The 27,981-nt window shown below is 38.1% G+C and overlaps 1 protein-coding gene across 1 annotated transcript in view; it reads left to right on the top strand.

Annotated features, from left to right (window-relative positions):
* Window positions 1–366: 366 nt before the first annotated feature.
* The window catches only part of LOC145537670 (amelogenin, Y isoform), a 36,657-nt gene continuing 9,042 nt past the window's right edge, over window positions 367–27,981 (top strand). Inside the window, exons 1-6 of the mRNA XM_081568522.1 lie at window positions 367–420; window positions 2,931–2,978; window positions 3,538–3,552; window positions 4,371–4,397; window positions 4,462–4,506; window positions 5,293–5,718. Coding sequence (XP_081424648.1) covers window positions 367–420; window positions 2,931–2,978; window positions 3,538–3,552; window positions 4,371–4,397; window positions 4,462–4,506; window positions 5,293–5,718 — 615 coding nt within the window. The remainder of the gene's footprint in view (window positions 421–2,930; window positions 2,979–3,537; window positions 3,553–4,370; window positions 4,398–4,461; window positions 4,507–5,292; window positions 5,719–27,981) is intronic.

A 27,981-nucleotide genomic window follows, 5' to 3' on the forward strand; every position in this document is an offset into this window, starting at 1 on the left:
TGTATATCCTTAATTATAAATCGTATTTAGCTTCCCTGACACAAGATGAGGCGACTATAAAGTCTGAGTAGCTACAGGAAAAAGGCTTTGTAAAAAATGCATAATAATAGACAATTTATTCCCCTAAGCTTTTTTATCAGACAGTCTAAACGAAAAGCATCTTTTTACTTCTTTGACTCCAAAAACAACGAACTGAGCTGAGAATTGAAGCTTAAATATGAATGAAGTAACCTCACCAAAAATGGCCCTAATCATTAGCTTCAGACTGATGTGAGTTACTTGTATTTTATGAAACATTAATCATGTGCTTATTTGACGTGGGTTAAGCAAAGCAGATGCTGATTTGTATTTCAGGGCCATCAAGAAATGGGGACCTGGATTTTATTTGCCTGCCTTTTGGGAGCAGCCTTTAGTATGCCTGTGAGTATAAAGCAAAGAGCTAATTTTCCGAGATGGATGAAACTGGAGTCCATTATACAGAGTGAAGTAATCCAGAAAGAAAAACACCAATACAGTATACTAATGCATATATATGGAATTTGAAAGATGGTAACGATAACCCTATATGTGAGACAGAATAAGAGACACAGATGCATAGAACAGTCTTATGGACTCTGGGGGAGAAGGTGAGGGTGGGACGTTCTGAGAGAACAGCATTGAAACATGTATATTATCATATGTGAAACAGAACACCATTCCAGGTTCGATGCATGAGACAAATGCTCAGGGCTGAGGCAATGGGATGACCCAGAGGGATGGGATGGGGAGGGAGATGAGAGGGGGGTTCAGGATGGGGAACACATGTAAAGCCATGGCTGATTCACATCAATGTATGGCAAAAACCACTACAATATTGTAAAGTAATTAACCCCCAACTAAAATAAATAAATTTATTTTAAAAAAAGAAAAAAAATCTGCCACAAGATAGGTAAACTTCAGTGTTTAGAATAAGATCAAATGTCCTAAAATGTCTCTGCGCTTAAGATACAATTTGAAGAGCTTGTTATTTAAAAAAAAAAAAAAAGATTCCCAGGTATTTCTGTGAAAGATTCTGATTCAGTGTAGCTGGGGTGAAGTCTATTTTAACATGTGAGAGGATTCTATTGATACAATTATCCTGTAAATATCATTACCCATCTCTAATTGAAAGAAATTCTGAAAGGCACTCTTCAAAGGCCTCAGAGTAAATATTTAATCAATGTTAGTTAAATACACAAAAATACTAGTTTTACCTAAAATCCAATTTATTACAAGTTTACAAATATTTTCCTGCCCTCCAAACTCCACTGCTCTTATCATTCAGAGAGTTATATTTCTGTGTTAGAAATTCCTTTTTCGAACCACCTTCCAGTTCTTTTGGTGCAGTGCTTAATTAAGACATGCCTGACAAGCAGTTCTTGAGAATATTATCTATATCTAATGCATAAATACATATTTTACATTCAAATGCACCAAGGACCAGAAAGTCTGACTTATTCTCTTGAAATATATGTACATAAGATCAGAAAGGTTAGATCACCTGCAACCAAAGCAAGATCCGTTTGCTATTCAGAAGCCAACAAAGCTTGAATATCTGCTTCATGTCTTTGTCTCACATCCATAAGACCAATATTCTGTGCTCAGCCTTCTTAAAATCCTGCATAGTGACAATTCCTAATTTCCTGAAGGCCTCTGCATTACAAGTTCTTTCCTTTTTCAACTTAACGCTTCTACTGTCTGTGGCCTTGTGTCCAGAAGATAGAGGAAAGGAAATTACCTGGGCATAATTTTACACACGAGAGGAGCAAACTTTTTTAATGAAATATGAGCATTTTAAAGGAATAGAGCCTTAACTCACTGCCTGAGGGTGATGATCTACATGATTCTCCTCTCCTCATCCCCCACCCTGGAGCCAACCAGAATTCCACAATCCAAACATCAAACACTTGGCCTCCACTTTGGACAAGACACACTGTCATGGCTTAGATAATCACTTACGTTGCTTTTTATTTTGAACTTTTAATTTTTTCTGCCATAGAAACATTGACAGAATGATTTTTAAAAATTAGCCTAAACTTCATTAACTAACACTTTCATTTTCCATGAGATTTATAACATTTCCACATTACCATACCTATCTTGTTTTCACATTCATTAATAATTTACACAAAGTAGCTCTCTTGCTGTTGATGGGTTATTTACTTTACACCTCAATTATGAGTAATTTCTTTGACAAGAAAGTGAAGTCGCTCAGTCGTGTCCGACTCTTTGCGATCCCATGGACTGTAGTCTACCAGGCTTCTCTGTCTATGGGATTTTCCAGGCAAGAGTACTGGAGTGGGTTGCCATTTCCTTCTCCAGGGGATCTTCCTGACCAAGGTCTCCTGCATTGCAGGAGACGCTTCACCCTCTGAGCCACCAGGGAAGCCCAGTTTTGTTGATACTTAAGTGCTTATCCACCTCCTTAAGTGCTTATCCATCTGCTGATTCAAAAGGGAGGGGTTTTGAGACAATATACTTTTTGTGGCTATTTTATAATTGTGTAAGAGAAACATATTCTTCTCCCCAACCTTGAGTGGTTTCGTCAAGAAATAAAATAATGACAGGACTAGAGTAGGATTGACTTTACCACATAGATGGAGGGGTGTCTGAAGATCACTGAAGGATAAATATGTGTTTTTTTCTGTTCCCAGGACACTTAATTGTTTTTCACCTCTTTAATATAAGAGTGTTCCTCTTCTACACAGCATACAAAACTAAAAGTAGATCTCAAATACCTTCTGCACTATATAGATTTTTTAAAGTAGCTGCAATCTCTCTTTAGTGGAAAATTGCATATTGACTTAATCTTTCACTCTCTCTCTGTTTCTCTCTCTCCCCCATTTATGCCTCTCCCTCTTCTCTTCCTCTATCTCATTCTTTTTGTTCTCTTTTCCTCCCTCACATAAAAGCTACCACCTCATCCTGGGCACCCTGGTTATATCAACTTCAGCTATGAGGTAATTTTTCTCTTTATTAATTTTGACCATTTTTTGACTTAAAAATGCCCTGGAGATTGTAAAGAATTGTATGTTTATTCTTCATTTAAGATGTTTGTCAGTCCCACTTTTTCAGTTCTCACTACCAGCTCATTGGTTTAAGCACTGATGGGTCACCTCAAGCCTTCATTGCCCAAGAACACTCCTGCCTGGCCTCTCTGACTCAGTTTCTTCTACTTATATGGCTATAAAATTTATCTCCCATGAGCTACCAGTCAGGAGGACTGCACTGTAGGGCAGAAATGAATTTTTCCTGAACAACTTTGCTCTGTCCTAAACTGTAAAACATGGGGAATCGGGTAAAACATAATTTAAGATCCTTTCCATCTGGAAAGCTCCTGATTCTAAGATGTTTCACACTGTGTATCTCCTTTATTTATCTTTATTGAAATTTCAATGACCAAGAGATTTGTGAGAGCAATGGAAAGCATGTTGTTCAGTTGTTAAGTTGTGTCCAACTCTTTGCAACCCAGTGAACTGCAGCATAACAGGATTCCCTGTCCTTCACTAGCCCTCTCAGTTCTCTCATACTCAAGTCCATTGAGTCAGTGATGCCGTGGAAAGCATGAAATTTCTGGAAATCAAGTTTGAGGCTCTCCTCACCCCCATACTTGGCATGAGACCTTGGGAAAATAATTTTCTCTCTCTAGAACTTTGATTTCCTCATCTGGAGAAGGGAAATAATGATATACCCAGCTTCCAAAGTATTGTTTTGGGAACCAAATAGTTAAAGCAGTATCAAAGATACTTAAGGTTATTGTTTATTGTATTGATATAAAATACTGTACTAGTATCTGAAGGAGTCCCTGGACCTGAGGTGAACCAAATAACATGTTTAGAAAAGAAGGAAACGCTTCCTTTTTTCACAGGTTCAAATGACAGTCTATGAGCTTGTTTACTTATATAAACTGAGGAAAAACATTAGTAAAAATCTGAGGCAGATTTTCTGTTAAACCTTAAAAGAATGACATATTTGACCTGGAAACCTCTTTTTCTAGTAGGATGGACAGTGTTTATGCTTCTTCTACTTTTTTCTTTGTGACATCACATTTTAAAAAAGGGGTACCATTAATGTCCATCACATTAATTTCCTGTTTTGTTTTCCTCTTGCAAAGAAGAGCAGAAGCTGGAGAATTAAACAGCCTTACAACATTTATAATCTCAGTCAAGCTCATGAACCTCTTTAACCATGGTGTGTTTTCTGTAAAAGTGAGGGTGATGGGATACTTGCCTCAGAATCTGTAAGAAAACAAGAAAAATATGTGTGATGTCTGCAAGTTGGATCCTCACACATAAGAAGCATTTGAAAAATGTTTTCCTTACTTCTCCTTTCATAGAGCTCTTATTTTTAAGGTTATCAGTATTGACAGAAATGTATCAGTGAGCCTGTGTTTCAAGTAACTAAATTAAAAACAAATGTATTCTAATGTCTTTTTCTCCTAAGGTACTTACACCTCTGAAGTGGTATCAGAACATGTTAAGATATCCGGTATGTAGATTTTTAGTTCTTTAGTGAAGCATGCATTTTCAATTTCCTTTTAAATGAGGAAACATATGTCACATATAGACACTAATGTGAAATACAGTTTATTATAGGTTATATCTGTATATACAGTTAGAAACTTTTGCAAGGGAAAATGAATAAGTATTAATTCATTTTGTCACAGTGACAAAGAAAATATTACCCCTTCTTGTCCAAAGCATTGACTGAAAAACAAATGTACAACCTGTGTTATGAGTTAAGTTTTAGTTGAGACAAGGTGAGGACTGCAGTTCAGGAGACAGTACCTCAGGTAGTTCCAGAATCTGCTCCTAAGAGGCAAGGGGGTATATATATATATATATATATATGTATATATATATATATATATATATATATATAATTTTAGAGAAAGGGGAATGCATGCAATCACAGATTTTTTTCAGAATGTTGATGATGTCTCATTAAGTCTACTGTTAGTCATTTGGAACAGATGTCACCATGAAGGAAATTAGTGCTTTTCTAGATATGAGAAGATACAAAATTTGAGCTCATAAAATCAGCTACTGAAACTATCTCTCTGAAGTATTGTTGTGCTAGTTTTCCTAGAGCACAGATGCCTCATTTCTGCTCTCCACCCTGAGCTCCTTTCAGAATGTGTTGAAGGTCAGGAGCTGCAGCAATCAATGATCTAAGCCTTGTAGAGGTAGATGGCAGGTGTCCATGGCAAGTGTCAATGTGTAACTGAGAGAAGTTAACGGATTATGGTAAACCTGATTCTTTGTTTCTCACCAGTACCCTTCCTATGGTTATGAACCCATGGGTGGATGGCTGCACCACCAAATAATTCCTGTGGTGTCCCAGCAGAGTCCCCAGAATCATGCCCTGCAGCCTCATCACCATATCTCCATGATGCCAGCGCAGCAGCCCATGCTACCCCAGCAACCAATGATGCCAGTTTCTGGCCAAAACTCTGTGACTCCAAACCAACACCACCAGCCAAACCTCCCTCTGCCCGCCCAGCAGCCCTTCCAGCCACAGCCCATCCAGCCACAGCCTCACCAACCCCTGCAGCCCCAGCCACCTTTGCACCCTATCCAGCGCTTGCCACCACAGCCACCTCTGCCTCCAATATTCTCCATGCAGCCTCTGCACCCTGTGCTTCCTGACCTGCCTCTGGAAGCTTGGCCAGCAACAGACAAGACCAAGCAGGAGGAAGTGGTGAGTACACCTTGAAGCCATGTACAACACTTATGAAAATGATCAAGCAAAAATGGTTCACATAAATCAAAATTCTCTCACAGTCCAAGGCCTAGAGTTTCAACTGAAGTTTAGTGATTCTATTAGTCCACGTGTGTCTTGTAAGTTTATAAATGAACTTGTTTACCTATATGGCATATACTTTGTGAATTCAAAATCTACAATTGTTTTGAATTTTAATGGCAATATGAATTACTGTTGAAATGCAGTATAATAAAGGCAACAATTCTTATCATCCGGTTGCTTAACTAGTACATTGGACATCAGTTCAGTTCGGTTCAGTCGCTCAGTCGTGTCCGACTCTGCGACCCCATGAACTGCAGCACACCAGACCTCCCTGTCCATCACCAACTCCCAGAGTCCACCCAAACCCATGTCCATCGAGTCAGTGATGCCATCCAACCATCTCATCCTCTGTCGTCCCCTTCTCCTCCCGCCCCCAATCCTACCTAGCATTAGGGTCTTTTCCAATGAGTCAACTCTTTGCATCAGGTGGCCAAACTATTGGAGTTTCAGCTTCAACATCAGTCCTTCCAATGAACACCCAGGATTGATTTCCTTTAGGATAGATTGATTGGATCTCCTTGCAATCCAAGGGACTCTCAAGAGTCTTCTCCAACACCACAGTTCAAAAGTGTCAATTCTGCAGTGCTCAGCTTTCTTCACCGTCCAACTCTCACATCCATACATGACCACTGGAAAAACGATAGCCTTGACTAGACGGACTTTTGTTGGCAAAGTAATGTCTCTGCTTTTAAATATACTGTCTAGGTTGGTCATAACCTTCCTTCCAAGGAGTAATCATCTTTTAATTTCATGGCTGCTATCACCATCAGCAGTGATTTTGGAGCCCCCCAAAATAAAGCCTGACACTGTTTCCACTGTTTCCCCATCTATTTCCCATGAAGTGATGGGACCAGATGCCATGATCTTAGTTTTCTGAATTTCGAGCTTCAAGCCAACTTTTTCACTCTCCTCTTTCACTTTCATCAAGAGGCTCTTTAGTTCTTCGCTTTCTGCCATAAGGTTGGTGTCATTTGCATATCTGAGGTTATTGATATTTCTCCCAGCAATCTTGATTCCAGCTTGTGTTTCTTCCAGCCCAGCGTTTCTCATGATGTACTCTGCATATAAGTTAAATAAGCAGGGTGAAAACATACAGCCTTGACGTACTCCTTTTCCTATTTGGAACCAGTCTGTTGTTCCATGTCCAGTTCTAACTGTTGCTTCCTGACCTGCATACAGGTTTCTCAAGAGACAGGTCAAGATGGTCTGGTGTTCCCATCTCTTTCAGAATTTTCCACAATTTATTGTGATCCACACAGTCAAAGGCTTTGGCATGTCAATAAAGCAGAAATAGATGTTTTTCTGGAACTCTCTTGCTTTTTTGATGATACAGCAGATATTAGCAATTTGGTCTCTGGTTCCTCTGCCTTTTCTAAAACCAGCTTGAACATCTGGAAGTTCACAATTCACGTATTGCTGAAGCCTGGCTTGGAGAATTTTGAGCACTACTTTACTAGCATGTGAGATGAGTGCAATTGTGAGGTAGTTAGAGCATTCTTTGGCATTGCCATTCATTGGGACTGGAACAAAAACTGACCTGTTCCAGTCCTGTGGCCACTGCAGAGTTTTCCAAACTTGCTGTCATATTGAGTGCAGCACTTTCACAGCATTATCTTTCAGGATTTGAAATAGCTCAACTAGAATTCCATCACCTCCACTAGCTTTATTCATAGTGATGCTTTCTAAGGCCCACTTGACTTCACATTCCAGGATGTCTGGCTCTAGGTGAGTGATCACACCATCGTGATTATCTGGGTTGTGAAGATCTTTTTTGTACAGTTCTTCTGTGTATTCTTGCCACCTCTTCTTAATTAGACTTACCCAGAAATAAATAAAAAGAGTACTTCTGGGGTTGAGGTGATGGAACTATCAGTTTTAAAAAATGGTAGCTGTATGAAATGGCAACCCACTCCAGTGTTCTTGCCTGGAGAATCCCAGGGACGGTGGAGCCTGGTGGGCTGCCGTCTATGGGGTTGCACAGAGTCGGACACGACTGAAGCGACTTAGCAGCAGTAGCAGCAGCAGCAGCTGTATCTTCAAGGCTCTAAAGGCATATTACCTGTTGTAGGTGTTTTTTAAAGTAATTTGGAGACAGCTAAAGTGACAAACTTTCAGATTCTATTTCATTCCCAGGATTAAAATAAAATATTAATAAGAATGTTTCATAACATAGCTCAAAATTTCCTCCCACTTCAGAGAGCTTTTGGAAATAAGTGAGAAGTAACCAATAAAGTCGCCTTCATTCATTTCTGTATTCAAAACCTCATTTCTCTGCATTAAGTTTAGTAATTCTACAATTTATAAATGCTGTTAGGGATTTGCTACTGAGAAACACTGAGGAATAAAGTAGAAATAACCTGAATACATAAGTTAGGATATGTGACTTCTATTTCTAGCTTTGCCCTGAAGAAGAAAATTAGAGCTGTTTGTTTTCCTCTTTCTAAAATAAGTGAAAGTGATCAGTTTAAAGGCTCTGTGCAAGTATTTGTGCTTAGAGTACAAACAGTAAAATATTTTAAGTTCATTATTTAAAAGTCAAAATATTCAATTAATAAAAATATTTTGAAATATAATTTCCCAATAAAATATTTTATATACAATATCATAATTTTGGTACATTTATGAATAATTGTGACTGCTTGAAAACTGATTGTATCCTAAACACTACGGTACCAATGACTATTTTAGTCTAACCCACATGGGCTCTCATTGTATAGAAGATACATTTCTTTGCTCATTAACAAATAATGTCATGGAATTAACAGTATGTTTATAACATGTCAAAGATATGCATGTAAAGATGCTTTGGTTAGGTAAACTCTTAAAACTTCATTTCTGCTTCTGGAAAATTAGGATAAATGGGTGTTCTTAGAATTATTTATAGAAAATGATATAAAATTATTATTTTAACTATTGGATTGACAGATTAACTATGAGTCTGTTAAGCAGGAGAAGGTCAGAGAAAAATAACTCTGTTATTTGAAAATTGTCTGATTGTTACAAAGGTTTTAAGGCAGGACTGCCTGTGTAGACACTTCATATATAATGATAAAATGACAAAGAACTTTCGGAAATTATAAAGTTTAACTTACTGATTACCATCTTTTCCAGTAAAACTGAAGATGGATATGACATTATATCATACATGGTACTCTCTAGTAATATTTGTAAATTACATGTTCATTTTATTTTTTTCCCTAGGATTAAAAGAAAATGAGAGAACAAAACCTGGTATTTCAGCTGTTCTTAGGAATAATACAAACACAAATTATTTGTGCCCATAATCATTCTACTAGTAAATTCTGTAACTAAAAGTAAGTACTATTAAAAACCAATAAAATATTGTAAAAATTAATCATGTATTGCTTTTGAATTAAATACAAATTTTCAAGTCACCTAAAGGATCATATAATTTACAACCTATAAATAGCTATTTGTCAAGTAACTAAAGCTATTTCCTTTTTAGGCAAAATTTAAAATATACTCAACATCTTTTTTACTTTATTCACTATACAGTCAAAACATATGACTGTGTAAAGTCACTGAACCTAAATTCTAGAAAACTATTTGTTGAGGCAGTCTGAGCAGAGGCTAGAAAAGAGTTTTCAGACACAGTATTTCAGAAGCAGGTGAGCTTATTAAGAACAAAGAGTAGAGAAAATAATAGGCACTGAGTGTAGTTGGCTGGCCTCCTGACAGACAAGAGAAAACTGATGGTCTTTTTGTGGGTCAATAGCTGTTTTTATAGCCTCAAGATGAAGAAAATTCCTCATGGAAGGTTGGCATCAGGTGATTGGTTAGGATGTTATAGGGTGACTACCACAATGGGCATCTTTGCCTAATTTCGAATCAGGAAGGCTTCTAGTTATGATCAAGGGACTTTTGGCAACAGTTACAAAGGGACTCAATCAGCTTCAGAGGTAACCATGCTTCTGGGTTCCACTTCCATGGCCTTGGTGCAGGATTCAACATCACCTCTTTTCTTACAAGTGGGGCAGATTTTTGGCTGCTTATGTCCCTGCTTCCTGCTCATGTCTAACTACCTCTCTATCCCTATCTCAGGACATGGGGACCCAGATCATTGGGGAAAGGGGTGGAGGCCACTCTGACTCCTTATTTCTGAACAGGGGCCTTGTGTATTCCTGGATCCAAATACTTGCTCCCTGTCAGTGTGCATTTGTGGAGGAAGAGGAGAGTCAATGAAATAACAAGGCAGCTTTTTCCAGAGTGGACTGTGTGTTGACTGGCTGGAATCCTTTTTGTAATAGCATCTGGAGATTTATTTTCTATATTTTAGAAGAAACAAACTTAACAAGAAGGTTAGAGGTACATGGCCTGAAGATTAATAAAAGTAGAAAAGCTGCCAAGGGGCCTAGATGAGAGCTGGTCAGCAGAACCAGGACCAGACATTGACCCATGATGTTGATGTTTCTCTAGGAATGAGAAGACCCAACAATTGGAGCTCATAAAAATCTTTAACTGAAAACCTGTAACTATCTGAAGGCCTACCCTGCCAATTTTTCCCAGAGCACAGAGTGCCTTTCTTATTTTCATGCTGAACCTTTCAGGGGGTGCTGAAGGTCAGCACATGAAGTGGCTACCAATTTGATCTTTGTAGATGCAGATGACACAGGCCAGTTTCCAGTTAGCAGGATCCCTTCATGGCCACAAGTTGAACCATGGATTTGGGGCATCTCATGTGCATTTTGCTCCAGGCTTGGAAAAGATTTTTCTGATAGGTCACTCAGTATACTGTCCCTGGCTGGGTCCATGAAAGTAGAAAAAGCCCTGGACAATCCATTTCACTGTCAGTCTTATAGTCCAAGAAAATATTTCTTCTTATTTCCTCTCATATCTAGAGGTACATTATTATAACCACTGATATCATATGGAACTATATATCATCATTTTATTAGAGGTTCAGTCACACATTGGCTAATGTAAGAAATTAAAACTTTCTGAAACAAGAAATACAAAAATAACATAAAAAGCTGAAAAGCATGCATGTTTAGTCATGTCTGACTCTTTGCAACCCCCTGAACTGTAGCCCACTGGGCTCCCCTGTCCATGGAATTTTCCAGACAAGAATTCCTTCTCCAGGAGGTCTTCCTCACCCAGAGATGGAACCCAAGTCTCTTGCATCTTCTGCATTGGCAGGCAGATTCTTTACGACTAGCACCACCTGGGAAGCACAGAGAAAGCAATATAGCTAGCAGTAAAAGTAAAAATAAGGTCATGATTAAGAATTTAAGAAATTTTATTAGGTATACAACTAGGTTGTCTGACTTAGTCTGTTAATTGACTATAGTCTTGCATTAAGGTTGTATATAATGGAGCATCTGATCTTTATCCAAAGGTTGATTATAAAGTTAGGCTTTAGAAATAAACTTAGAATGAGCTTTCATTAGCTCAATTAAATCTTATAGCAGCATAACATAGCAGCAAGGAACTATCTGGCAAGTCAGTCTTAGTAAATACAGACCTTAATTAACAAAGCTAAAAGTTAACATTTAGTGAAACAATTATCTTAAGGTACTCCCATTTTTATTAAATGTGGTGATGGTGGTTTAGTCTCTAAGTGGTCTCCAACTCTTGTGACCCCCATAAACAGAGGAGCCTGACTACAGAGGCTAGAGTCCATGGGATTCTTCAGTCAAGAATACTGAAGTGGGTTGCCATTTCCTCCTCCAGATATTAAACATAGACAAGACTAATCAAAAAAAAAAAAGTTTGATGTTAACCATAGCTACCATAGACCTGTTATCAGATTTTGCTAATGTGAATTTTTTCTCTTCTGGAGGTCCTCAAACTACTTTGAAAGTCCTGTACAAGTCTGAACATAGTCTTTTATTTACCTGACAAAGCTGTCCAGAACCTAAATGTCTCCAACTTCTGGAGAGACAAAGCAGAGGGAAAAGAAAACTGTTTTAATTTTACCCACAGTATAAATTACCAAATTATTTAAACCATAACTAGCTTGAGGAGAAAAGCTTCTTTGTATCTGAAAACAAAGACTAAAAGCCACTTGATATGTCAGACAAAAAATTCATGAAAATTCTTATCATATTTAGCAGTTTGTTTCAATTCAGTTCAGTCGCTCTGTCGTGTCCGACTCTTTGTGACCCCATGAATTGCAGCACGCCAGTCCTCTCTGTCCATCACCAACTCCCGGAGTCTACACTAACCCATGTCCATCGAGTAAGTGATGCCATCCAGCCATCTCATCCTCTGTCATCCCCTTCTCCTGCTGCCCCCAATCCTTCCCAGCATTAGGGTCTTTTCCAATGAGTCAACTCTTCACATCAGGTGGCCAAACTATTGGAGTTTCAGCTTCAACATCAGTCCTTCCATTGAACGCCCAGGATTGATCTCCTTTAGGATGGACTGGTTGGATCTCCTTGTAGTCCAAGGGACTCTCAAGAGTCTTCTCCAACACCACAGTTCAAAAGCATCATTTCTTCTGTGCTCAGCTTTCTTCACCGTCCAACTTTCACATCCATACATGACTACTAGAAAACCATAGTCTTGACTAGGCAGACCTTTGTTGGCAAAGTAATGTCTCTGCTTTTAAATATGCTATCTAGGTTGATCATAACCTTCCTTCCAAGAAGTAAACGTCTTTTAATTTCATGGCTGCAATCACCATCTGCAGTGATTTTGGAGCCCCCCAAAATAAAGCCTGACACTGTTTCCACTGTTTCCCCATCTATTTCCCATGAAGTGATGGGACCAGATGCCATGATCTTATTTTTCTGAATTTCGAGCTTTCAGCCAACTTTTTCACTCTCCTCTTTCACTTCCATCAAGAGGCTCTTTAGTTCTTCTTCGCTTTCTACCATAAGGGTGGTGTCATCTGCATATTTGAGGTTATTTATATTTCTCCTGGAAATCTTGATTCCAGCTTGTGTTTCTTCCAGCCCAGCGTTTCTCATGATGTACTCTGCATATAAGTTAAATAAGCAGGTGACAATATACAGCCTTGACGGACTCCTTTTCCTATTTGGAACCAGTCTGTTGTTCCATGTCAAGTTCTAACTGTTGCTTCCTGACCTGCATACAGGTTTCTCAAGAGAAAGGTCAGATGGTCTGGTATTCCCATCTCTTTCAGAAATTTCCGCAGTTTATTGTGATCCACGCAGTCAAAGGCTTTGGCATGTCAATAAAGCAGAAATAGATGTTTTTCTGGAACTCTCTTGCTTTTTCGATGATCCAGTGGATGTTGTCAATTTGATCTCTGGTTCCTCTGTCTTTTCTAAAACCAGCTTGAACATCTGGAAGTTCATGGTTCACGTATTGCTGAAGTCTGGCTTGGAGAATTTTGAGCATTACTTTACTAGCCTGTGAGATGAGTGCAACGGTGCAGTAGTTTGAGCATTCTTTGGCGTTGTCTTTCTTTGGGATTGGAATAAAAACTGACATTTTCCAGTCCTGTGGCCACTGCTGAGTTTTCCAGATTTGTTGGCTTTCCTATGTAATTAATCTTTGTCCTATAGTCTTTTTCTGATGATTGATGTTGTTGACAGTGATAGCTTTGAGTTGTTTGTGACGTTTCTGTGAATGCTGATATGATTTGTCCAGTGAAGTGGGCTCCTTGATCACTGGAGATTGTAGAAAGTATACCCAAATTGGAAGGCACATTTTAACCCTTTTTTCCATTGTGAGAACATCAACCCTGAAGCTGGGGAAGACTTTATCTCATCAAGTAAAAAGTGAGGTTTGTAAGGGAGCAAGGAAGAGCCAAGTATCCATCTTAAATTTACCATAACGTTGACTGTTTGATATACAGACACTGTTTACCTATTTTAAATTCTCTGATTCGGGAGTAGGCAGTTCCATAGGGCATTGGCATAGCAAAAATCTGACAATAAGGGGTTAATCTTTGTAGAAACAGAATGATCTATATCTTTGTGTGCTGCAGTATTCACAGATTTTTGTGAAATAATACATATTAGTTTTACCAAAGTAATAAACATTTCAAAGTAAATACAGAACAGATCACTTATGAGGCAAAGAAACTTGAAATCCATTATCAACGGTAGTTCAACATCTCAAGAAAACTTGCACCATGTACCAAATCCTTTTCTCAAGGTCCACTTTCCACTATCCTTTCTTTCATTTTCTTTATTCATTTTATTTATCCATTCAGAGAACAGCCGCCTGTAAGTCAGACCTACTTTCTTTACCCTTAATAAAATGTAACTCCATTTTTATACATTTTTAAAACTAAAGACACACATCCTACTTTCCTTAAGCAACCATGATCTGTCCTTTATATCAGCATTCTGTAGACTGGTAAACATAAATCACCCAAAACCCTTATCCCATTTGCATTGTCTTTCCTTGAAAGATCCTTCACATTCAGACTTTCCCTGCTGAAAATTTATAACAGATATAATAAGATTTTATTCAGTTTCTATTTAGCCTGTGTATGTTATGTGCCTATTCATTCAGTCATGTCTGGCTCTTTGCAACTTCATGGACTGTACCCCACCAGAATCCTCTCTTCTTGGGGATTCTCCAGGCAAGAATACTGGAGTAGGTTGCCATGCCCTCCTCCAGGGGATCTTCTCAACCCAGGGATCGAACCCAGGTCTGCCACAATGCAGATGGATTCTTTTACAGTCTGAGCCAAAGGGAAGCCCTGTCACAATAAAGATATTACTCTTAATATTAATGAACTTTAAGACATCCTTCTCTTAATTAGATCAACAAGCATTAAGATCAAGTACTATTTAATATTGTATTTTAAGTTCATGTGAACCAGAAATTCATTTCTTTTAAATTCACTTGTACTTAGAATTGTTTGATTTGTAAGTCCTTATGGGCTAGAATCCCTTAGGAGAAATAAAATAGCCCTCAAAATCAATAAAAGTGTCCAAAATTCAGTATTTGTGTGCAATCTAAAAAACAACAGATTAATCTCTGTTTGTTTCCAAGGCACATCATTCAATATTTCAGTAATCCAAGGCTATGCCCAGTCATTAATGCTGAAGAAGCTGAAGTTGAATGGCTCGGCGGGCGAGGTCGCGAGTGGGAGAGGCCCGGCCCGCAGGTGGACCCACGGAACTAACACTAAAAAAAAGATACCCTTTTCATCATAGGGGACTTGAATGCCAAAATAGGAAGTCAAGTGATATCTGGAGTAACAGGCGAGTTTGGCCTTGGAGTACAGAAATAACCAGGGCAACGGATAACAGAGTTTTGCCAAGGAAATGCACTTGTTATAGCAAACAGCCTCTTCCAACAACACAAGAGATGATTCTAGATATGGCCATCACCAGATGATCAATACCAAAGTCAGATTTATTATGTTCTTTGCAGTCAAAGATGGAGAAGCTCTATACAGTCAGAAAAAAACAACAACAAGACCAGGAGCAGATTGTGGCTCAGATCAAAAACTCCTTATTGCAAAATGCAGACTTAAATTGAAAAGAGAGTCAAGAAAACCACTAGACTGTTCATGTATGACCCAAATCAAAGCCCTTAAGGTTATACATGGAAGTAACAAGTATATATATCTGATAGACCCAGTGCCTAAAGAATTATGGATAGAGGTTCAAAACACTACAGGAGTAAGTGATCAAAATAATCCCCAAGAAAAGGAAATGAATGTAAAAAGGCAAAATAGTTGCCTGAGGAGGCCTTACAAACAACTCAGAAATGAAGAGAAGTGAAAGGCAAAGGAGAAAAAGAAAGATATATCCATCTGAAGCAAGGAGAAATAAGAAAGGCTTCCTAAATGATCAGTGCAAAAAAAAAAAAATAGAGGAAAACAATAGACTGGAAAAGGCTAAAAATCTCTTCAAGAAAGCTAGAGATACCAAGGGAATATTTCATACAAAGATGGGCACAATAAAGGACAGAAATTGTATGGTCTGACAGAAGCAGAAGATATTAAGAAGAGATGGCAAGATAACACAGAAGAACTATACAAAGAACATCTTAATGATTAGATAACCACTATGAAGTGATCACTCACCTAGAGCCAGACATTCTGGAGTGTGAAGTCAAGTGGGCCTTAGGAAGCATCACTATGACCAAAGCTAGTGGGGGCCATGGAATTCCAAGCTGAGATATTTCATATCCTAAAAGATGATGCTACTAAACTGCACACTCACTCAATATGCCAGCAAATTTGGAAAACTAAGCAGTGGACTCAGGATTGGAAAAGATCAGCTTACATTTGAATCCCAAAGAAAGGCAATACCAAAGAATATTCAAGCTACTACACAATTACACTCATCTCACATGCTAGCAAGATAATGAAGAAAATTCTCCAAGCTAGGCTTCACAGTCCATGAAGTGAGAACTTCCAGATGATCAAGCTGGATTTAGAAGGTAGTGGAACCAGAGATCAAACTGCCAACATACATTGAATCACAGAAAAAAAACAAGAGAATTCCAGAAAAACATCTATTTCTGCTTCATTGACTATGCTAAAATCTTTGACTGTTTGTATCACAGTAAACTGTAGAAAATTCTTAGAGATGGGTATTCCCTGGAGGAAAAGCTATGACCAAATTAGACAGCATATTAAAAAGCAAAGACATTACTTTGTCAACAAAGGTCCATCTAGTCAAGGCTATGGTTTTTCCAGTAGTCATGTATGGATGTGAGAGTTGGACTATAAAGAAAGCTGAGCGCAGAAGAATTGATGCTTTTGAACTGTGGTGTTGGAGAAGACTCTTTAAAGTCCTTTGGACTACAAGGAGATCCAACCAGTCCATCCTAAAGGAAATCAGTCCTGGGTGTACATTGGAAAGACTAATGTTGAAGCTGAAACTCCAGTACACTGACCACCTGATGAGAAGAGCTGACTCATTTGAAAATCCCTGATGCTGGGAAAGATTCAGGGCAGGAACAGAAGGGGCCAACAGAGGATGAGATGGTTGGATGGCATCACCAACTCAATGGACATGAGTTTGGGTAAACTCTGGGAGTTGGTGATGGACAGGGAGGCCTGGCGTGCTGCAGTCCATGGGGTCACAAAGAATCAGACACGACTGAGAGACTGAAATGAACTGAACTGAATCATGTTTTTTTTATTAATATATTTTTTATTGAAGGATAATTGGTTTACAGAATTTTCTGTTTTCTGTAAAACCTCAACATGAATCAACCATAGGTATACACATATACCCTCCCTTTTGAAACTCTCTTCCACCTCCCTCCCCATCTCACCCCTCAAGGTTGATGCAAAGCCCCTTTTTGAGATTCTGAGACATATAGCAATTTCCCGCCGGCTATCTATTTTACATCCGATAATGTAAGTTTCCATGTTACTCTTTAATCATGTTTTTTATTGTTGTTATAAACCTCTGCCTCTATGTTGGCCTTTTGCAGTTCTGTGGAGTTTCACGTGTTTGCTTGTTTTTTCCTTTCCTTCTTTTACTGTTCCTCTTTTTAAAATTTTAATTTAAAAATTTTTTAACTTTACAATATTGTATTTGTTTTGCCATATATTGACATGAATCCACCATGGGTGCACATGTGTTCCCCTTCCAGGACTCCCTTCCACCTCCCTCCCCATCCCATCCCTCTGGGTCATCCCAGTGCACCAGCCCCGAGCACCCTGTAGATAAACTAATTTAAAATAAAAATAAAATAAAATGAAATGTAAAAAAAAATTTAAACCTATTGTTATTTTTCTACATTTATTTCTTTGTTTCCTTTTCCTACTGTTTTTTCCCACTTGCTGGTAATCTTTAATATATATAAATCTTCATCTACCTCTATATAACTTTCTATATCTATTCTTTCTTTTCTTTCTTTCCTTTCCTCTCACCATATTTGCTAGTTTTTTTTTTTCCACTGCTTTATTACCAACTTGGCATTTTGCTTTAATTTTGTTTTCCAGTTTGTGCATTAGTTAGTTTTTTTCTTAACTGGTAGATATCATTTTCGGTTTCCTTTGTTCACCAAGTCAATTTATTGTACTTAACTTTTGTTGAGTCGTTTTGATTTTGCCTATGGGTATATATGTATATGTGCACATTTCATCATTTTAACTACTTGTCTGACTTTGTAACTTCCATTTGTCTGGGGTTCGTCTTTGGTTTCTTGATTTTACATATTTGTTTTAATCTCCCTTAATTCTGTAGCAAACCACCTGTGGAATCTTCCTTCCTGGCCAGAGATCAAGCCCTGAGCCTTTGGAATGGGAGCACTGACTCCAAGACCATAGACTACCAGACAACTCCTAACCCTAAGCAGTATCCGATAGTGAGAACCTCCAAAAAGGAAACCACATGAATACAAGACTTGATATCACCCAACCTCCAGCCTCAACCAAACAATAAATAATACAAAAAATACAAAGTCAATCATCAGCAGACAGGATTACCACCTCACTCAGCCCTGCACATCAGAGGAAAGAAAAAACTCAGCACAAATTTTACCCTATTCAAAACTTACACAAACCACTGGATCAAGCTTAGGAGGGTGGAAACCACAAGGAAGAAAAAGTTAAATCTTGAAGCCTGGGAAAAGGAGACTTCAAACCTGATACATTTGGGGGAAAAAAAAGATAGAAAAGGCAGAGATATACTGCACAAATAAAGAAATAAACTAGAAACACAGAAGTCCAAATAACTGAAGAGGAACTATGCAAACTACCTGAAAAATTAATTCAGAATAATGATAGTAAAGATGGTCCAAAGCCTTGAAAATAAAATGGAGAAAAAGCAAGAATCAATTAAAAAGACCTAGGAGAAATAAAGAATAAACATACAATGACAAATAGCACAATTACTGAAATTAAAAACACTCAGAAGGAATTAATAGCAGAATATCCAAAGCAGAAGAACGGATCACGAGCTGTAAGTTAAATGTTGGAAATAACTGCTGAAGAGCAGAATAAAGTAAAAAGAATGAAAAGAACTAAGGAGGGTCTCAGAGACATCTGGGTCAATTTCGAACACATCAACATTCGAATTATTAGGGTCCCAGAAGAAGAAGAGAAAAAGAAAGTGCATGAGAAAATTTTTGAAGAGATTATAGTTGAAAATTTCCTCAACATGGAAAAGAAAATAGTCAATCAATTCCAAGAGGCACAGAGAGTCCCATACAGGATAAGCCCAAGGAGAAACATGCCAAAACACATATTAATCAAACTAACAAAGGCTAAGCACAGAGACAGAATGTTAAAAGCAGCGAGAGAAAAGCGACAAATAACAAGGGGAAACTCCTACGTTTAACAGCTGATTTTTCAACAGAAACTCAGCAGGCCAGAAGGGAGTGGCAGCATATATTTAAAGTACTGAAATGGAAAAATCTACAATCAAGATTACTCTACCCAGCAAGTATCTCATTCAAGACTGATAGAGAAATCAAAAGGCTGTCAGACAAGCAAAAGTTAAGAGAATTCAGTACCACCAAACCAGCCTTACAACAAATGTTAAAGAGACTTATGTAGTCAGAAAATACAAGAGAAGAAAAGAAATTACAAAAACAAACACAAAACAATTAAGAAAATGGCAATAGGAACATATATATCAATAATTACTTTAAATGTAAAGTGATTAAATGCTTCAACAACAACAAAAACAACAAAAAACAGACTGGCAGAATGAATACAAAAACAAGATCCATATATATGCTGTCTACAAGAAACCCACTTTAAACCTAAAGACACAAATGGACTGGTGGTGAGAAGATAGAAAAATACATGCCATGCAAATGGAAAGCAAAAGAAAGTTGGAGTAGCAATCCTCATCTCAGACAAAGTAGACCTAAAATAAAGATTACAAGAGATAAGGAGAGACATGACATAATAATGACCAAGGAATTAATCCGAAAGGAAAGCATAAAAGTAGTAAATATCTATGCACTCAAGAGAGGAGCACCTCAATATATAAGACAAACAATAACAGACATAAAAGGAGAAATTGACAGTAACACAATAGTAGTAGGAGACTTTAACACCCCACTTAAACCAATGGACAAAAATATCATAAAAACAAAAAATTAACAAGAAAATACAAGTCTTAAAAGATACATTAGAGGAGATGGATCTCATTGATATCTTCAGGATATTCCATCCAAATGCAGAAGAATACACCTTCTTAACTGCACATGGAACATTCTCCCAGATAGAACACCTCTTGGGTCACAAATCAAACCTCAGTAAATTTAAGAAAATTGAAATCATGTCAAGCGTCTTTTCCAACTATAATGCTATGAGACTAGATATCAAGATATGCAAGAAAAAAACTGTAAAAAAACCCCACAGACATATGGAGATTAAACAATATATTTCTAGATAATGAACAGGTTACTGAATAAATCAAAAGGGAAATCAAAATTCCTAGAAACAAACAACAATGAAAACATGACAAATCTAAACCAATAGGATGCACAAAAGCAGTTCTAAGAGGGAAGTTTATAGCAATACAATCCTACCTCAAGAAACAAACAAAAAACGTCGAATAGACAACCCTAACTTTACACCTAAAATAATTGGAAAAAGAAGAAGAAAAACAACAATGACAAAGAAAAAACAAAAAACCCCAAAATTAGCAGGAGGAAAGAAATCATAAAGATCAGAGCACAAACAAATAAAAAATAAATGAAATAAACAATAGTAAAGATTAATAAAACTGAAAGCTGGTTCTTTGAGACGATAAACAAAATTGACAAACCTTTAGCCAGACTCATCAAGAAAAAAGGAGAGAAAAATTAAATTAACAAAATTAGAAATGAAAAAGGAGATGTTGCAACAGACAATGCAGAAATACAAAGGATTATTAGACTATTATGAACAGCTATATGGCAATAAAATATATAACCCAGAAGAAATAGGCAGATTCTTAGAAAAATTCATTCTTCCAAGACTGAACCAGGAAGAAATAGAAATTATAAAGAACCCAATAACAAGTAAATCGAAGCCGTGATAAAAAACAACAACAACAAACTCCCAAAAAAGCAAAAACCCAGGACCAGATGACTTCACAGGAGAATTCCATCAAATATTTAGAGAAGAGCTAATGCTTATCCTTCTAAAACTCTCAAAATTTTCAGAAGAAGGAATGCGTCCAAACTGATTCTACAAGCCCACCATCATCCTGATACCAAAATCAGACAAAGAGAACATACAAATAAACTACAGACCAATATCACTGATGAACACAGATACAAAAACCCTCAACAAAATTTTAGCAAACAGAATTCAACAACACAATAAATATTCAACTCATACACCATGATCAAGTTGGGTTTATTCCAGGGATGCACAGATTCTTAAATATATACAAATCAATCAATGTGACACACCATATTAACAAATTGAAGGATAAAAAACATAAGGTAATCTCAATAGATGCAGAAAAAGTTCAGCACCCATTTATGATTACAACTCTTCAAAAAATGGGCATAGAAGAAACCTACCTCAACACAGTGAAGATTATATATGATAAGCCCACAGCAAACATTATTCTCAATGGTGAAAGACTAAAAGAACTTCCCCTAAGATCAGGAACAAACAAGGGTGTCCACTTTCGCCACTCTTATTTAGCATAGTTTTGATAGTCCTGGCTACAGCAATCAGAGAAGAAAAAGAAATAAAATGTATCCAGATCGAAAAAAAAAAGGTCAAACTCTCACTGTCTGCAAATGACATGATACTATAGATAGAAAACCTGAAATATACTACCAGAAAATTCCTATAGTTAATCAGCGAATTTAGCAAAGTCGTATGATACAAAATAAATATACAGAAATTACTTGCATTCCTGAATACTAACAATGAAAAATCAGAATAAGAAATTAAGGAATCAATTCCATTCACCGTTGCAACAAAAATAATTAAATATCTAGGAATAAACTTACCTAAGTAGAAAAAAGAACTATATACAGAAAATTATAAGACACCGATGAAAGAAATCAAAGCCAACATAAACTGATGGAAGAATCAATGTTGTAAACATGACTAAACTACCAAATGCAATCTACAGGTTCAATGAAATCCCTCAAATTACCAATGGCATTTTTCACAGAACTAGAGCAAAAAAATTCACAATTCATATGAAAATACAAGACTTTGAATAGCCAAAATGGTCTTGAGAAAGAAGAATGATGTTAGAGTAATCAAGCTTCCTAACATCAGATTATACTACAAAGCTACAGTCATCAAGAGAGTATGGTACTGGCACAAAAACAAAAATATGGACCAATGGGTGTCACAAGAGAAATACAATTTTGAACAACTTCCACTGCTGACTGAAAAAATGCCCAGCCTTGAAGTGTAGAGTTATGTCTTAGTTGGTAGATAAAACTGAGGACTTAAGCCCAGGACACAGCATCTTAGAAAACTTCGAGAAATTGTTCCACAGAGTTAAGCAAGGGCCAGGATATATAGTTTTACAACAAAGACCAGGTAGTCAGAGTATCAAAATATTACTGTTAATTAAAGAAAAACAGATATCCCAAGTTAATGAATTAAGTGCTTTACTATGTATGGGAAGATACAATTGCCTGGGCTCACTGAAATCATGATGGCTTTCATATGCATCTCAGCTATCTGGGGCCAGTATCCTGTGTGTTCACATCCAGAGACCCATCAGTGTACAACTTCAGTAGAGGCTGCATCAGTTGACTGGTAGATGGGATTAAATTCTGCCTTGATCATGAGCTCCCTCAGGGTTCATCATCCTGGAAGCTGTAATGTGATGACTTGAAGACTGCAACATCCTTTGTTTACTGACAATTGTCTTTAATTTTGCTTTATCAAAAATTAGGCATTTCCTACCTTTGATTTGTTGTGAAATTCTTGTTAATTGAAATTTTTAGATTATAGTTACATGATTTAGCTTTTAATTACTTTTGTCCCTCCAAAAAGCTAAATGTTTTTGTTATCCAACCCCTCACCTCAATACACATATTGAAGAAATAACCCCCCATATGGTGCGTTTGGGGATTGCCCTCTGAGGAGGTTAAAAAAAAAGCCACAGATTTTGAAAGCTCATTAAAGTGGGGCCCTGTTCTGATTAAATTATTATTGTAACAGGGAGACACCAGAGACCACTCTCTGGTGGTTCAGTCAATTAAGAATCCACCTGCAATTCAGGAGATGCAGACTCGATCCCAGGGTCAAGAAGATGCCCTGGGGAACGAAATAGCAACCTACTCCTGTATTCTGGGCTTCCCTAGTGGCTCAGATGGTAAAGAATCTACCTGCAATGAGAGAGAGCTGGGTTCAATCCCTGGGTTGGGAAGATCCTCTAGAAGAGGGCATGGCAACCCACTCCAGTATGCTTGCCTGGAGGGCCCTCAGGGACAGAGGAGCCTGGAAGGCTACAGCCCATGGGGTTGCAAAGAGTTGGACGTGACTGAAGCGACTTAGCACAGCACCTGTATTCTAGCCTAGAGAATCCCATGGACAGACAAACCTGGTGGGCTATAGTCCATGGGATTGCAAAGAGTCAGATACAACTAAAAGACTAAACAATGATTTCAATTTAAGGAGTTTAGTGCTTTTCTGTGTATGGGGAGATGCAAGCCTCTGGGCTCACTGAAATCACTACTTTCATATGCATTTCAGCTATCTGAGTCTAGTATCCTGAGATTTGATTATCCGCATACTTAGTTCTTTATTCACTAGAGGTAAAGGTGGCAGCTCATGGTGGCAGCTCAATGGCTGGCTGTCAGAAAGCAGGCACTGTTTTTCCTGGGTGCCCTCGGGGTTTGAAAATTCATATCTGGAGGGCCAGAATCACTGATTTCTGTGACATCCACGTGTACAGACATGGCAGAAAATTCTCCACTTCTCAATGAATAAAAGTAGTAATATCCCCTTGGGTCCTTTCATATTAATGAATAAAATCCCCACATTTATTCATGTCAATAAAATTTGCTACAGTACTTACATTTAGAATGCAAAAATTTCTGAGGTCTAAATCAACTCTAAATTATCATCAATTTCTGCCAAGTAGCCATAGGAATATTTCTTATATTGAATATTTCTTATATTATTACTTATTGATTGCTATCCTCTATAATTCCTTAGGAATATGATCACTCCCAAGTTGTAGTGTTCAAGTCTGAGATTTCCTAGTTTTTGTTGTGCATAGCTCCATATTGTGGAACTACTTGTTCCTACATTGCTTTCGAGGAAGCAAGCATTTTGAAATATGTTTTAAAAGTACTGGTAATTTGTCAGTGTGCCTAATATATGTGCAATGAACTATTATCCAATATGATTTGATAATGTTAACATTAGTTATCATAACAATATTGAATATATAGACTCTAATTATATGGATCACAGCCTTGTCTAACTCAATGAAACTATGAACCATGCTGGGTAGGGCCAGCCAAGACGGACAGGTCATGGTGGAGAGTTCTGACACAATGTGGTCCACTGGAGAATGGAATGATAAATTACTTCAGTAGTCTTGCCTTGAGAACCCCATGAACAGTATGAAAAAGCAAAAAGATAGGACACTGAAAGATGAACTCCCCAGGTCGGTAGGTGTCCGATATACTATTGGGGATCAGTGGAGAAATAACTCCAGAAAGAATGAAGAGATGGAGTGAAAGCAAAAACAACACACAGATGTGGATATGACTAGTGATGGAAGCAAGGTCTGATGACATAAAGACAATATTGCATCAGAACCTGGACTGTTAGGTCTAGGAATCAAGACAAACTGAAATTGGTCAAACAGGAATGGCAAGAGTGAACGGCGACATTTCAGGAATCAATGAATTAAAATGGACTGGAATGGGTGAATTTAACTCCGATGACCATTATATATACTACTGCGGGCAAGAATCCCTTAGAAGAAATGGAGTAGCCATCATTGTCAACTAAAGAATCCAAAATTCAGTACTTGAATGAAATCTCAAAAACGACAGAATGATCTCTGGTCATTTACAGGAAAAACCATTCAATATCATGATAATCAAGTCTATGCCCTTCCAGTAATGCTGAAGAAACTGAAGAGTTCTATGAAGACCTACAAGTTCTTTTAGAATTAACACCCCAAAAAAGATGCCCTTTTCATTAAAGGGGACTGAAATGCAAAAGTAGGAAGTCAAAAAATACCTGGAGCAACAGACAAACTGGGCCTTGGAGTACAGAATGAAACAGGGCAAAGGCTAATAGAGTTTTGCCAAGACAACGCACTAGTCATAGCAAACAGCATCTTCCAACAACACAAGAGAAGACTACACATGGACATCACCAGATGGCCAATACCGAAATCAGATTGATGATATTCTTTGCAGCCAAAGATGGAGAAGCTCTATACAGTCAGCAAAATCAAGACCAGGAGCTGATTATGGCTCCATCATGAACTCGTTATTGCCAAATTCAGACTTAAATTGAAGAAAGTGGAGGAAATCACTAGATCATTCAAGTATGACCTAAATCAAATCCCTTATGATTATACAGTGAAAATGAGAAATAGATTTAAAGGACTAGATCTGATAGACAGAGTGCCTGAGGAACTATGTACAGAGATTCATGACATTGGACAAAAGACAGGGATTAAGACCATCCCCAAAAAGAGAAATGCAAAAAAGCAAAATGGCTGTCTGAGGAGTCCTTAAAAATAGCTGTGAAAAAAGGGAAGTGAAAAGCAAAGGAGAAAGGGAAAGATATATCCATTTGAATGCAGAGTTCCAAAGAAGAGCAAGGAGAGATAAGAAAGCCTTCCTCAGTGATCAGTGCAAAGAAATAGATGAAAACAATAGAATGGAAAAGACTAGAAAGAAAAGAAAATTAGAGCTACCACGGGAATATTTTATGCAAAGATGGGCTCAATAAAGGACAGAAATGGTATGGACCTAACAGAAGCAGAAGATATTAAGAAGAGGTGGCAAGAATACACAGAAGAGCTGTACAAAAAAGATCTTCATGACCCAGATAATCACGATGATGTGATCATTCACCTAGAGCCAGACATGCTGGAATGTGAAGTCAAGTAGGCCTCAGGAAGCATCACTACAAACAAAGTTAGTGGAGGTGATAGAATTCCAATTGAGCTATTCCAAATCCTAAATGATGATGCTGACGAAGTGCTGCACTCAATATGCCAGCAAATTTGGAAAACTCAGCACTGGTCACAGGACTGGAAAAGGTCAGTTTTCATTCCAATCCCAAAGAAAGGCAATGCCAAAGAATGTTCAAACTACCACACAATTGCACTCATCTCACACGCAAGTGAAGTAATGTTCAAAACTGCAGCCATGAAATTAAAAGATGCTTACTTCTTGGAAGGAAAGTTATGACTAACCTAGACAGCATATTAAAAAAAACTAAGACATTACTTTGCCAACAAAGGTCTATCTAGTCAAAGCTGTGATTTTTCGAGGGTTATGTATGGATGTGAGCGTTCAACTATAAGGGAAGCTGAGAACTGAAGAATTAATGTTTTTGAACTGTGGTGTTGCAGAAGACTCTTGAGAATCCCTTGGACTGTGAGGAGATCCAACCAGCCCATCCTCAAGAAAATCAGTCCTAAATATTCATTGGAAAGACTGATGTTGAAGCTGAAACTCCAATACTTTGGCCACCTGATGTGAAGAATTGACTCCTTTGAAAAGACCCTGATGCTGGGAAAGGTTGAAGGCAGGAGGAGAAGGGGCCGATAGAGGATGAGATGGTTGGATGGCATCATTAACTCAATGGACACAAGTTTGAGTAAACTCTGGGAGTTGATGATGGACAGGGAGGCCTGGCCTACTGCAGTCAGACATGACTGAGCAATTGAACTGAACTGAATACTCCAGACATTATTCCAAGCAAACAACATGCATTATAGCATTTAGCGCTCACAACTGTATAGATATACATTTGTTTCTACCCTCATTTTTACAGATGATGTGTTGAAAGGCAGTTCAACATGAAATAAGACACTCATTAAAAGAGGCACATACTCTACTTCACTCTACATCTAACCTCGGCGCAGCCCCCGAGGAGGCCAAGCATAGCAGGAGCCCAATTCAGCCAAAGTTCCCACAGTAGAAACGAATGTGAAGAAAACCCAGCTCAAGGGAAGTGACAAGAGATTCGTCCTCCTGGAAACCAGGACACTGAAAAACAAACTCAGCAGAAAGCTCACGCAGCTCAGTCTCAGATTCCAGAAGACCTCTGGTTAAGGTAGGAGGTCCTTGCTCCTATAGCTGGAGGGACATATGCCTAACAAAATCTTAATTCCTTTACAATCTTTTGTTTCTTGTTTCCTCGAACCCCCGGCAAACAGATGGGCTGCAGTGGGCACAACTGAGGGACTCTGGAGAGGCTACTCTTTGGTATGTCCCAAAGGCACCACCTGATGAGCCCCAGTAGCTGTTACTCAAGCCAGTGGGTTTTCTTCTGTCCTTACTCTCCTTTGTGCCTAGGATCAGGCCAATGAAAACTGTGAACAGCAGTCAGATATTTAGCAGATTTTCTGGCATGCTATGAAGGGGATCCCTTGGCACGTTTTTCCCACTGCTTTTTCCTCCTGTCCTTCAGCTCTCTCTCCTGAGACTTGAGCCCAGCCAACACCCAGGATGCCTGGCTTCAGGACCTAATGAAGCTCAGGCTCTGATGTTTCATTGCAAAAATTCATTGAGAGACACAGTGATAGGTAAGAGGTGGATTCAGAGAGAAACACACTCTGCAGGGCTCAGGCCATGGAATGTGGTCTAGTTAGGTTTTGAGAGTGGGGAGAAATCATATACTAATGAGTGGGAAGATCATCCCAACCATTGGGGAACCACCCACTCCTCCATCTTTTGACAGTGTGTTGCAGATGTCCTGCCACCTCTGGGTGTGTCTTTTGGTTTACAGATTGGGGATTAAAGTTTACTTGAATTTGACTTGTCATCTTGGACCCAACTGATTTTTTTAAATTAGTTTATTTTCTATTTTTTAACTTTAAAATATTGTATTTGTTTTGTCATACATTGACATGAATCCACCATGGGTGTACATGTTTTCCCCTTCCAGAACCCCCCTTCCACCTTCCTCCCCATCCCATCCCTCCAGGTCATCCTGGTGCACCAGCCCTGAGCACTCTGTATCATGTATTGAACCTGGACTGGCGATTTGTTTCACATATGATAATTTACATGCTTCCATGCCATTCTCCCGTATCATCCCGCCCTTGCCCTCTCTGATAGAGTCCATAATACTGTTTTATTTATCTGTGTCTCTTTTGATGTATTGCATAC

Source organism: Giraffa tippelskirchi, chromosome Y (assembly GCF_054371585.1).
Source record: "Giraffa tippelskirchi isolate mGirTip1 chromosome Y, T2T-mGirTip1v1.2.pri, whole genome shotgun sequence".
NCBI lineage: Eukaryota > Metazoa > Chordata > Mammalia > Artiodactyla > Giraffidae > Giraffa > Giraffa tippelskirchi.